The sequence below is a fragment of the Anoplopoma fimbria genome, chromosome 6, assembly GCF_027596085.1.
Source record: "Anoplopoma fimbria isolate UVic2021 breed Golden Eagle Sablefish chromosome 6, Afim_UVic_2022, whole genome shotgun sequence".
Lineage (NCBI taxonomy): Eukaryota > Metazoa > Chordata > Actinopteri > Perciformes > Anoplopomatidae > Anoplopoma > Anoplopoma fimbria.
In genome coordinates this window covers 7303813-7317833 of record NC_072454.1, presented here as the reverse complement: position 1 = coordinate 7317833, position 14021 = coordinate 7303813, and the positions used below count along the sequence as shown (strand labels likewise).

The window sequence follows — 14021 nt, the reverse complement described above, 5'->3', positions numbered from 1 at the left end:
CAGCTGGAGAAAGTTATGGTTTAAAATTTTGGGAATTTATCTGTGTTAAAATCTGGATTACAAAAAAAGATCAGTGATGGAAAAGTCTGTCGGAAAATTAGGTTTAAAAAATGCATTTGTATGTTTTTACCTTTTACTTCCTTACCTCCTTACTTACTAAACTCCTTACCTGCCTACTTCCTTCCTTCCTTCCTTCCTTCCTTCCTTCCTCCCTTCCTTACCTATATACACTTTACTGATCCTTATGAGACCCTCCTTTTCAGATGATCTCTGTCCGACTGTTTCCTCCACACCAGAGTTCAATATGACTTTTCATACCAGACCAAATGAACCCAACCAAAAGTGGAAACGCTCCAGTTTGTTTAAACTGCACCTCACAGGTCAGCCATGAAACCATCCTTAACCTACCTACACCTTTAAAGTAATAACCCCAAAGATTTTCATGTAAATAAATGACTAACTATGGCTCCTGATGAAAGCCCCTAGCATTTGCAATATTACGAACCAGGTGTCTATGTTGACATTTCCAGGGAAAATGAATCACAAGCTGTGGTGTCTGGGAAGTGAGATCCAAACACACCTGCAATTATTATCGCCATCCAGTAGTTGACTCCAAAGAGAACACAACAGATATTTTGGAGGCTGTAACCTTTGAAAAATACTGCCACTTTAGGGGTAAAAATCAGTAAAAAAAAAAAGAGATGAGCTTTATCTTTTAGCTCACACAGTAAGGAGTGCATTTGTTTAAGTGTGAGTGTGATTTTATGAAGTAGAAAGAAAAGCGAGAGACAGAAAGAGTACATTTTTGAGGCTGCTGACAACGACGCCCACACACACAATCACAAACATTATTGCTGGAAGCTTCTCCCGTGTGTGTTTGCCCAACTTTATTGCTTCCAACTGTTGCAATAAATAATCTCAATAAAAACCCTCTCCATTTAAAGAACAGCAACATTGCTACTCTTGTAACAGAAACAGGGGTTTTCAAATCAAAAAGGCAGGCCGCTTTTTTTTCACGCCACAACTATCATGCCTTTCATCAGCAACTGTTTCGATGCAGGACTCAAGTTTGGAGGCAACAGGTGAATGACATGTTAAAAAGGTATAATATAATAACAATTTCTTAAATAATTAAGTATAGCCTGATACAGAAATAATCCCTCTCAATCATCACTTATGACCCACTAGAAGTGTGTTTAGGTGTCTGTGTCTGTTTCTGCAGAGACCCTGCCTTCATTTTGCCTGTATTGTCTCTTTTCTTATTATTTTCTTCGTTTGGGACACTTCTAGGTGTCAGTTAAAAGTATTTGGATCCTGCGTGGGGGGTGTGACGCCCCCAGCCAATAAGCAGGGTGTTCAGCCCGCTCTCATTCCCAGGTCAAAACACTGTTGATTTATCACAACGTTTAGCGTACCGGAGCACATGAGCAGGCAGGTCGCAGCAGGACGAAGCGTGCCTTAGGCCGCATTCATTCAAAATTCAGTTAGTGAGGAGGAGTGGATGCGTTTATCTCTGCTTTAGAACTTAGACGCCGTGATATCAATAAAATAACATTTCATTCAGATTCTCACCAACGTCGGTAACTCCTTCATTCACACTCTAGATTGTCTCTCACCCTCTTTCTGTTTTTGTTCTTTCTCATATGCAACAGTCATCACAGGAAGCAGAGAGCAAGAAGCCGTAACCCAGCATGGCCTAAAAAGTCTTAGCTGGCTCATGAACACAACTGATGGGATGTTGTGTGAAAAGCCACCCTTAAAAGGTGCACACACAAACTGTGTTTGCACATGACACGCACTTTCTACAGTTTGCCACCTTTGTAAAAAAAAAAAAAAAAAAAAGGAAAACTCTGTGCAAAGTGTAGCCATTACTGCACCCATATCACAACTACATCACAACTAAATCCATTCACATTTCCATGTCCTTTATCTGATGTGTAAAGACCTTTACCATTAATATCTTTATTTGCATTTAAAATTGTTTTGCTGCAGTCATACTGACTTGAAGGTTCACTTTCTAGTGACAAATAAAGTCAGAATCAGCACCCTGTGTCTTTGTCCAGCACTACAGTGAATGCCAAATAACATTTTTATTCAAGTTGGCTTCCTCGTGATGCCATATGCTTCGGACAAGGGGGATAACGATGAGCAGATAAGACAGAAAAAGAGGGCAAGATAAATATGATAGGACGAGAGTCCTGTAAAAAAAAAAAAAAAAAAAAAAAAACACACACACACGCACAATACTGTGTTGTTTCAAAGCCTTGATAAGAAAAGAGGAAGGTTTGCATGCTGTGGGAAGACTTACACCGTTCGAGTGCTACAGCGCTCTGCAGCGTATAACCCTGACTGTCTCACTCTGACCGTCTCACTCTCTCTTTCCATATCTACGTCTTTTCTCTTTCCATATACGACTCTCTCCCTCTCATCAAATATTCACAGTTGGTCCCATGAAACATTCACCGCGCTGCTCTGCTACGTTTATCTGCCCTCCGCCAATCAGCCTCCAGCGGGTGTACTAGAAGACAACCAAAAGCTTGAACACACACACACACACACACACACACACACACACACACACACACACACACACACACACACACACATGGCCTGCATGGCCTGCGATGTGGTGGCATTGCAGAGAGGAGGAGATGACTAGAAAGAGGGAGGAAAGAGGTGGCAAAAGAGAGAAAGAGACAAAAAGTAAGATCGGAAAATGTGGCGGAGGGAGAAACATGAAAGAACATCAGATAAAGAAAGTAAGCATGGAGAAAGGACTTTCAGGTGTCCACTCCTCAGCTCTGGTCCGTGTTCCGTGAGAGCAGAGCAGCCTTGCACCTCAATAATTCAACAGCGGGACGAGTGCCGCCAGCCTCTCCCCCTCCCTCCCTCCCTCCCTCTCTTCCCCTGACATCACAAGGCCTTACCTAATAACAGAGTAACTAAAAATACACTCCCATCACAGTTCCACACAATGCGTGACACATAATTGTAGCTAAAAATAACTTGAAACACCGTCGAGATAGATCGCGCTGATCAACAGCGTTTCCCTTGGGGGTTAAAGCGATTCTACAGAGGAAACGTTTTAGTGTTTTCGAGTCGTCCCGTCTATCCTGCGTCTGAGGGATTCGAACCTATTTTAACCAATCCGGCTATCCACACAGGCAACGCAACAGCTCGCGTTTCACGTGCAACATACACGGGTAAACGCAACCAGAGGCTTATTTTTACACTCAAAGTCTATTTTCTTCCTTTTACTACGTGACTGCATGGCTACAGTGAGTGTGTATTGGGCTCTGAGCGCTGCCAAAAGGCGGGTGACCTACATTCAATTCTGTGCCTGAATTCAATTAACTGATATTCAATTAACTGCTGAGAAAAGCAGCGATATTCACATTTTTTAGAAGCTGGAAGCAGAGAGTTTTGGGCATTTTTGTTTTACAGTGCTTGAGAATGCAAACTTCACTAAAGTCAAATGTAGGGGCAAAGTTAATTTTAAGAAGAAATGACTTGATTATCGTTTAAGTAAGTGTATTTACAGGTTTGTCGTCTGTGATAGAATACTGAATACCAGCATTTTTTTTAAATTTTATGATCTCTTAAAGACCAAAAATGTGAAGCTTAATTGATCAAATAATTGGTAGATTAACCAATAAAGACATTTTTTAATAATTGTAGCATTCCTCCTGGAAAACTTGCAGAGCATACCCTTAAAGGAATAACGTCCGAAAGATGTGAAGGAAGTGACGCCGTGTTCAGACATCTTCATTTCAATGAGATCACTAAGTTGATCAATAAGGTCCAGCAAAAAAAGTTGAACCAGATCCATTGCAGCAATGCAAAGCAGTGACATCTGTAAAAGGGATTTCATTAGAAATTACTGAATGTGATTTATATTCACAGTAAAGCTTCACAGCGCTTTTATATTGAAGTAAGTACTTCAAGTACACACTCGTCCCAACTAGAACAAGCTGCAGTATATATTCGATGCACCACCCACCCCTACATCCATGATTTAACACGTGGATTGAAAATTGTGGTTTGGCTAGCGAGTCTCAGCTCATCGTTAGCTGTTCACACATAACTTCACTGTTTTGTTTCACTCTTTCCACTCTCATGAAGTTGTTTCCCTCCACAGCAGGCAGCTCTTTTCAGCAAAAGAGCTCTAAAATCCAAATATATTTATTTATTGAATTTTATATATATATATATTTTTTTTTTTTAAAACACAACATGTATTAGTAGATTAACTTCAACATCATCAGCGGATGCAGTAAAAGCAGAAGATGTAAAGGGGTAATGATGACAGTGAGCTTCATAAATGGAAAGCTGCAGATGGAAGCTGACGGTGCAAAAGCAAATGCTGACTTGCTAATATACGTGAAGATATGCAAGGTTTGGTTTTAACACAGTGAGATGAGCTACTGTAACAAACATCCTGTCTTAAAAGAGATATGAAATAAACTTCGTAACTTCCTTTTATTTTAATGTTAACATCTAACCACTGACTTCTGGTACTTAATCTTTCCGCAAATTGGATTCAAGCCTCAATTCATGCATAAGATGTACAGAAGTCAAGGCTCATCAAAAATGGAGAGTCATCTTGTATCTCCCCCTTTCTTCAGCGTGTGCAGGGAGCATGTGAGACCTCCACCACTAAAGTTAAAGTATGAGCACACTTCCCCTCTTAACTTCTGCTTCCCACGACTTTTATCAGGCCATCACTGCTGCCTCGAGCTAAAAATAATTATCATTATCTACTTCTGTAAACTGATGCTGAAGACACTTGTGAAATAAAGTATTACAGTATCAGCAGCTTTCAGAATGAGTAGCCTTGGACTGCAGGAACATTTACACATCCGAGTAGACGGTGTTTGAAGTATAAAAACGACAGTTCGCAGTTTTGCGGGGGGGTTATGCGTCAGATTATTTTTTTGTCAGACAACCAGCAGAGACGCCAGGAAGTCACTGTGACTGGTCAAGAATTAACCCCCCAGTTAAAGGGTTACTGGGATTTTGACTCTTTGTTTTTTGTACAGATTAAACAAACAAGATATAAGATGTTAATTAGTGAACTTTCGAGGTGCTGGTTTCTTTATGCTAAGCTAAGCTAACTGGCTGCATCTTTATATTTAACAGACAGATATGAGTCGTCAATCTTCTCATCTGACTCTCTGTCACAGAGGAAATGAGCCCAAAATGTTGAATTGTTAAAATGAAGAACAATCAGTTAATTAACCGCCAAAACACTAAACCTTGAAGTACATTACTTAAAGCGTTGTGTATCAAAGTGCAATATGATTTTTTTTTTTAAAGGTGAACCTTTGGTAGTTTTCTGGACTTCTTCTGTTTGCTTATGCATGATCGGTACAGTTTTGTATCCCATTCTTTAAGTTTTCATTGAAGTCAATAACCCTTAAATATGATCTCCACATTCTTTTAAGAATATTTTTTGACTTTTGGTTTTAAAGATAAAATACTATCAAGGCTTGAGAAAACGTTTCCATCATAGAAAATATAGTCGACGGTTACTGGATGTAGTGTTTTCTTAACAACTTGTGTCTGTGTGTCGATGCACAACGTGTGAGCGTCAGTGGAAGTGACAGACCACGTGTGCATGTGTGAGTATCCGCTGGAGCGACTGGGAGCACGCAAGTAACGCCACATGACCCAGACGTAATCACTAAACTCATCCCCAGCAACAGAGAATACGGCTTAATCCCACCTACGCACACATACACACACACACACACAACCGAACACTAACCTCATAAGTACAAGCGATACTCTAAAGTAGTCCAGCTATCAAACAACCAAAGCCAATATATACTGTATGTTCAGTATGTATGTTAATGTAAGCAGAAGGAGTGTGTGTGTGTGTGTGTGTGTGTGTGTGTGTGTGTGTGTGTGTGTGTGTGTGTGTGTGTGTGTGTGTGTGTGTGTGTGTGTGTGTGTGTGTGTGTGTGTGTGTGCTGCAGCTCTGAAATATGAAGACAACATCTTTTACAAGGCCATTACTGTGGATGACGACAGGTTTTTGATTAGGTTTGTGTTATCTTGGCTATGAAATTTGGGATTATTTTTGTGTGTTTTTGGTCAACATTTCAATCAGTTATGATAAAAATTCCCTTAAAGTAACTGCTGAGATGTGGAAGCTAAAGATGTCTTACTGGGAAGAAGAAACGTAATAGAGGTATGTAAACCACGGAAAGTTTGGTGGGTCATAATTGAACCAAGTGTCAAAAACAGATGGTTTGTGTAATAATTTTGCCGTTTGCCTGGGTTTTCCACCACAAATCCTTTTGGTTTAACAGGGAATTTGGTTAAAATAAGGCTTCTAACACAATATCGATCATTTCATATCTCCATAGTGATATATTTATCACCTTAGAGCGTTGTTTTCTGGTAATTCAATAAATAAAATCGGCTAATTTTTTACACTTTTGTGACAATAAAATACTTAAATGAAAAAGAAGGGACTTTCTCATTTAATTAAGGACTTTAGTGCAAAATAATCCAATTTTCAGAGTCATTGGAGTTAGTATGAGGGATATGAAAGTATAATTTCATCACAATATGATTCGATTGTAAGATTTTCATATTGAACCATTGCCCAGTCCTAGTTTAAAACCTGTACGACTGCTTGTCATTCTTTCCTCGTATGACTTCTTCTTTAATGTGGTTTTATTGCCAGATCTCAGCAATGAACTCGGTCAGCACAATATTATCTACTAAACTACTAAATAAACAATAACCGCAAATGTGAAAAGAAGACTTGAGTTATAACAAACCAGAATCATTCTTCGACACAAGGGTGCCTGTCCCAGTGACACACATAAAAACATATAGCCAGCACATTTCAGCCCTGATTAAGGACGTTGAGCACTGAAGGAGAGACTAGTGTGTGTGTGTGTGTGTGTGTGTGTGTGTGTGTGTGTGTGTGTGTGTGTGTGTGTGCGTGTGCGTGTGTGTGTGTGTGTGTGTGACCGGCCTTGTACGCATAGTGAAGCGTGAGAACCGCTAAGTAGGTGCGAGAAAAATGTGTGCAACTGTGCTTCAAGTGAGAAAAGAGCAGTCGTCTGTGTGTTTGTGTGATAATTGTGACCACGACCCAGAGACACACACACACACAGACACAAACCCACCCACACAAACCCACACAGAGAACACGGTCTCTCTGCCAGACAGCCTATGGGATGAGGAGTTTCACCCCTGCTGTTGCCGGGTTACTAGCTCCAGCACAACACAGCCCTTCTCACACACTCACACGCACACACACAGGTTTTAAGATCTTTCCTCAAATCAATCTTTTGTTTACAGAGAAGGGAGGAAGGGGGAGGGATAAAACAACATAAAAATGAGAAAAAAATGACATGGGTGGGTGTGTGTGAAAGAGAAACAGAAGGGCAGAGGGGGGGAGACAGAGCAATTCAGCCTGCATCTCCTGGGAGAAAAGCAGCCCGATCAGTCCAGAACCGGCCCCCGATCTGCACTTCATATCATCACTCAACCTCTTGCTGCTTGCACGCACACGCACACGCACACACACACACACACACCAAGTCTGCAACATGCTCACACACAGAGTCAAGAAGACACAAAGTGAAGGATTGATAGAATGAATGTGCAAACACAAACACATGCGGCAACCATGAGATTGAACAGACAGAAACGCTTGGATTTCATTTTACATGGCAGGAGGAACGGCATGACACACAAGGCAGAGCAACAGGCGGACTAATGACAATGACAACAATGCTGCCACAAATACTGAAGCACAGGTGGCGATAAATCAACATGTGTTAAACTGCTGCAAGGGAACACACACACACACACACACACACACACACACACACACACACACACACACACACACACACACACACACACACACACACACACACACACACACACACACACACACACACACACAGTCTGGCAGAAACTGCAAACGTCATAATTCTGAACTGACCACACTGAAAAATCCAGGTTATTACAGCTAATTTTTGTTGCTTCATTTCTAACTGTTAATGAGTCAGTTTGTTTGTCTGACCCCCTTTATCAGAAATCCCAACTAATATTTAAAAGTGGGATCAATTTTTTTATTTTTTATTTGTGATAATCCAGTCAACTCCAATGCACTGCATGTCTGTTGGCTGACATTGTGAAAGAAACAAAACTGCCTTGTAATGTTAACTTGTCACTCAAATGCGACCACATGTTTGAGAAGAAGCTGGCATGCCTGCTGAAATAGCAGGCATGCCAGCATGATGAGGGTTTTCAAACACTCTATTAATGTTGTAGTTTAAAAAAAAGGCTGCATGAATAGTGATTGAATTATTGTGAGCAAATTCGATTTTCGTTTGAAAACAATCAAACTTTATTTTATTGTTTTTTAAATGACAGCTCTAATGGTGATAATCCCTAATTTTTAATCCCAATAAATGTGTGGTTTTTTTTCATCACATTTGAGTCACACATCTAAGCATCTGAGACTGGAATACAAGAGGCACAAACGCGGATCTACGGGAAAGTATGTGCACTCACGAGTACGGCAAGTAGGTCACAGTAGTTCAAAGTTGAACCAGGAAGTCACAACCAGGGGTTTGTTTAAAACCGGTCTGATCATCTGACTGATCCTGTTTCTGGCTCTGTTTGACTTCTTTTTAGGTATGTTGCCATGTTCCCAAATCCCACATGTGAAGATTTAATACAACATCTTTAAATGTTTTCTATATCTGCGAAGAATATTTACACCGTCCCATGAAAAAGGTTTGAAGGAAATCAAAAACACACACAGCTAACAACACGGGAGGTCTTGGTGAGTTCGTATGGAATGACCCCTGTACAGCGTTATCACCGCCGACCCAAACCATGACCAAAACTATTAAAACAGGAACTTTATTCTATCGCATCCTACAAGCTGCTGTTAAAGCTGAGGTTATTTTCGGCAAAGGTCAAGCTGTTGAGAAAGACAAACGGTAACCACCACAAACCAAAAATGGTTGCAGAACAGCTGCCAAACCCTACTGAACCTCAACCGCACAACTTAATCCCAGCTCTTAAGGAATCCTCAGCTGACAGGGATAGGAAAAGAGCGCCCCGGAACCGCTGCTCTCCAGGAAATAAAACTAACAAAACATGCAGCTGAACTGACATCACTGAGCAGCTACGGTTTGCATGAACTCATGGCGCTCCTTGACCGTAACGCCGAGCCCTGCTGGATGGATGTCCGTCTGTACTCACCTCTGGCTGAGAGCTTTTTTGTGTTGATGATTTTAGCAGCATACTCCTGGCCGGTGGACTTCTTGACGCATCGGCGGACGATGGAGAAGGCACCCCTGGAGCAGAAAAAAAATGAATTAAACTCTCATTAAACTCTCCATCTGTTTCTGTGTGGCAGGGGAAAGTGAATGAACTTGACACACGAATAAAAGGGCATCCATGAATCACATAAACCTAAAGAGAGAGGGGGGGGGAAGTCACATGAATATTTAATACAGTCTGGTATTCTGTGCATGAGATGTGGGTTTGTTTTATTGTTAAAGGACCCAGTTATTAGCTCCCAGGAAGAAACGTAAGAGTACAGGAGAGAGAAGCTCCTGAAAAAGGTAGAATTAACATTAAACCGTGTCTTCACAGCCTGGCTGCATATTTATTTATTTTATATTTTTTTTTTTTTTTTTGCACACACGCCTCCTTTAAAGTCATGCTGTCGGCTGTTGCAGGAGGCGGAGCAGCTCCATTAGCCTCACGCACACAGATTACATCTTACAAAGTGGCTTTGTAGCCAGGATATACACACTGCAACATATGTGTCCTTTTTTTATGCGTTAACCCTGAATGCAGCATATATATATATATGTGTGTGTGTGTGTGTGTGTGTGTGTGTGTGTGTGTGTGTGTGTGTGTGTGTGTGTGGTGCGCAAAAACTACAATGTGCAACGAGACACAGTCATGTTTGCAGCAAAGCCTTGTCTGTCTTCCTTCCTTCTTTCTTTTTTTTTTTTTTTTTTATAAAATGGTGGGTGGCTTGACATAAACAGTAGCCCTCTGCAGTCTGCTTAGAAATGCACACAAACACAGCTGAATGATTGAAGAGTGAGCGCGCAGAGGATGCCACCAGTCAACTGTGTGTGTGTGTGTGTGTGTGTGTGTGTGTGTGTGTGTGTGTGTGTGTGTGTGTGTGTGTGTGTGTGTGTGTGCAAACGAGTTTTTCGACGCGAGCTTACCTGCAGATAAATTGACAAACAAGTTGGCGGAGGCTTCTCACCTTTAAAGGTTACAAGAAGGTGGTGCGGCTGCACTCGGGGTTACACACACATACAACATGAAGGTGCTTGCAGCGCATTGTTGCAGAGGTGGATCTCCTCTTCTACCCTTTCATGTTTTTTGACAGCACCTCTCCCTGCCTTGTCAATACTGAACTAAACAATGGCAGAAATAAAACATGCATGCATGCAAACACACAAACACAGTGAATGCAACAAGAGAGGAGGAGGAGGAGGAGGAGGAGGCTTACTTTCCGAGTTCCTCATACAGCTGATATTCGTCCGTGAATCTGGTCGAGGTTACAATTGTAGCCATGTTGATTGAAGTGAAGTGCAGAGGGGAAGAGGGGGGGAAATACAGTGGCAGAGTAGCGCAGGTTTCGAGAAGAGTGAAGGCAGAGAGAGAGAGAGAGAGGAGCAGGAGAGTGGGAGGGGAGAGAGAGAGAGAGAGAGAGAGAGAAGAAAGAGCAGCCTGGTTGTAGTAACAAAGATCCTCTATTGAGATCAGGGGCCACTCTGTTTAAAACAAAAAAAGCAGAAATATATGTGTTGGAAATTTGTTTGTAAAAGTGGGCGTTATGTATTTAATACTATGCCTGACTTGATGTAATATTTTGTGGCTATAACATTTTCTATTTATTATTTATACTAGTTTCTGTCTGTATATATAATATTTCAGTTACTGTGGATTCTTTACTGTTCTTTACTGTTTTTTATTGCTCATTTGCTTATTTATAATACTTATTTTGATCTTGTGTTTTTTTTTTAAATTTACTATGTCTCTTGTTTTGCACTATCCTCTTTGCTGCTGTAATCCTGTAAATTTCCCCAGCTGCAGGACTAATAAAGGATTATCTTACCTTACCTTATCTTATCGTATTATCATTTTTCTATTTGAACTCATATGTACGTTAGGTGAAATAATGTGGAGGTGTGTGCATATTTGCTTTAAAAATACCAAAAATAAAAGTGTTGGTTTTTTTTTAAAGTCACTCAACAAACAAAAGTGGTCTTTGGAGTCGACAATAAAGAAAAACATCCAAAGCACTCCAAGGGTAGTTCGTCATGAACCAAACTATTGGACAAATAAAAATGTTGACCTGATGGAGACACTAGAGGGAGTGAAGGGATCACTAAAGTGGAACAAGAACAAGAATGCCTGCACTAAATTTCATGACAATTTTCGTGGAGATATTTCAGTTTGGACCCAAGTGGTGGACTGACTGACATCTGCAGCCCAAGAGCCTTGCCACTAGCTGAAAGTAGTCTCTCAGCATGTTAACCGTGCTGATATGAAGTCTGATTGGTTGGGTAAGTGGCTTTAATATGGTCTTCTTTTCTAAAATAACCTAACGATGACATTATTGATAAAAGTGCTATATTAAAAAATCAGAGCATATATTTCCTCCACACGGCTCTCAACATGGCGACAGTTGAGCCGACTGCTTGCAGCTAACGGTGCAAACAAAAACAACAGTGCTGACAGAGCTATGAGTGTTTACCCGAGTGATGTCATCGGTCTGGACTGCATTATCAGCTATAACCGCCGGTGCAGTGCTGAATGGTGGCCATAAGCTACTCAGAAGGGCAAGCTCACATACACTTACATGCACTAACATGCACTTACATGCACTAACATGCACTAACATGCACTAAAAGGCTTACCTGGCTATGTAAACAAAGCAGGGAAATACAGATTACAACTCACACAGAGGGAGAGCCACTTTATTCTCCTCTAAGGTCAACATTACTCCACTTTATCTTCACACAGCAAATAGTTGTTTGCTGCTATTTTAGTTATCTAAATACAATCACTTGTGAGAGTGATGTATTTCTGAGGTGAATTTTGATGTTTTTGTCCACCCTATTTCCATACATGGGGCTCATGCAAAGCCTTGCTTAACATTGTCCTCCCCAAACCAGAAATAACGACAGAGTGAGACCTCTTTCTGCGTTTCTCCTCTCTGACAACAGCAGTAGAGGTGGGATGTAAGCCACGCGAGATCTTTGCTGGTGTACCAGGAGCTACAGATCCAGGTTCAGTTTCACCATCTCTCCCTTCCATCATTGACCTATTTGCGCAAAGGTAAAGCTGACACCAGAACAGAGCAGCATCCTTCGAAGACCAAGCCATGTAGTGAGTTCTGATGCCGCAATATTTTAATATTGGCACAGAGCAATGAGCTGGATGGCCACTGTGTTATGGTAAAATGGTTTCATTTGCTAAACTGGTCCTCCCCCAAAAAAAGGATGATCCGTCACCACTTCAGATGTGGCATCAGGAGACAATAATGATTCACTATTTGGATTTTGTTTCACATTTCTCTCTAATATAAACCATTTTATTAATCATATTCAGTAACGACAATATTATCCAAATCTTGTTAATAGGTGTAAACAGCATTTTTTTAATTCTTGCTATCAAAACAATTTTATATGTTTCTTTTAAACTTAACACAGATGCATGTTCAAGACAGACATGCAGTGTAAACTGTGCCTTTGTGCTTTCAGTGTTTTGTTGGTAATGATGTTTTGTTTCAATAAAAATAAATAAAGATTGGAGAGTTATTCATTGAAAATGTGACATTTATCTGAAGATATGTACATAGATAAGATTTTTCTTTTTCAAACGTCTTCATTAATACCTCTCCCATCATTTCAATTTTTTTTTGTCAAACTGTCACCCTACTTAAATCAGGACCAGTGCATCATCCCCACTGTCATTATTAAAACCACAATTTCACAGAGAATTTAAAAATACATACCTAAAATAAATACAAAAGAGAGACATAAATCAGTGTTCAAAGAGGTTTGATAGCAGATATCTGATTACCTGCCGTTTATAATCTAGAGCAGCCTAGTCGAGGCTTCAATCCGTCTCATGTGCAGTTTTAGGGATTTAAACTGTAAACTGGAGCATCATTGTATAAGAGACAGGGAATTATAGGCGTTATGTAACGGCCTGCTGCACTGTAAAGGTTTATCTGAGCTTTCATGAATATCTCATGAAGGGTATTAATATATCCTCTTGGCACCATGTTTAAGTGTGTATGTTTTTTTGTGGGTGCTTACAGCTGCACACACTCCAGTGAGGTAACGTGAGCAGCTAACGGTGTGTTAGCACTTTCTTTTTTGATTTATTGATTGATCCGCATATTATTTTAGATGATCATGTGTTTCTTAAGTCTTATATGAGGAAAAAAAACCTTCTGGGACATTTCGGTCAAATCACATGATCTACATTTGCAGATGCCTTCTTATTGCTTTGAAGCTGCTCTAATGAATGAACATAAACAATGAGTCCAATGACTACCTTTATTATGAAAGGTGTCATTTCTCATCTGTTCCACTCAGTTCTACAGTGTTACAGCGTCTTTCAGCTTGCTCTTTTTTTTCACAGCCCACTCACTGTTGTCGTTCCCTGTCACTGTTCTAATCAACATCCTTTCCATTTATTTTTTTTAAACTTGAAAAACCCACTGCAGACTATAAGTGAACAACTAGCTGGTGAACATATCGGAGCATTAAGCAACTAAAGAGACGGCTATTTCCCTCAGGAAATGGTGGTGTGCAAATATACAGATAAAAAAGAGTGAATAGAGAAAGTTAGGTACTTGGTACGTGTATCACAGGAAATTTTGGGAAAACCTGCTCATCATTGTCCACGCATGTTGAAAAACTTCATCTTTAACATAAATCTCTTACATAAATGATTCAGTTTTTTTCACAGCGGTTGCTGGATGCACTGGT

At 40.4% G+C, this 14021-nt stretch overlaps 1 protein-coding gene across 6 annotated transcripts in view; it reads right to left on the bottom strand.

Annotated features, from left to right (window-relative positions):
* camk2g2 (calcium/calmodulin-dependent protein kinase (CaM kinase) II gamma 2) overlaps positions 1 to 10658 on the bottom strand; it is a 59782-nt gene extending 49124 nt beyond the window's left edge. For all 6 annotated transcript variants that reach the window (XM_054600307.1, XM_054600302.1, XM_054600301.1 and 3 more), the window contains exons 1-2: positions 10523 to 10658; positions 9247 to 9341 (exon numbers count right to left, since the gene is read on the bottom strand). In XM_054600307.1, the coding sequence (XP_054456282.1) occupies positions 9247 to 9341; positions 10523 to 10587 (160 nt within the window). In that variant the 5' untranslated portion in view covers positions 10588 to 10658. The remainder of the gene's footprint in view (positions 1 to 9246; positions 9342 to 10522) is intronic.
* Between the last annotated feature and the right edge of the window lie 3363 nt (positions 10659 to 14021).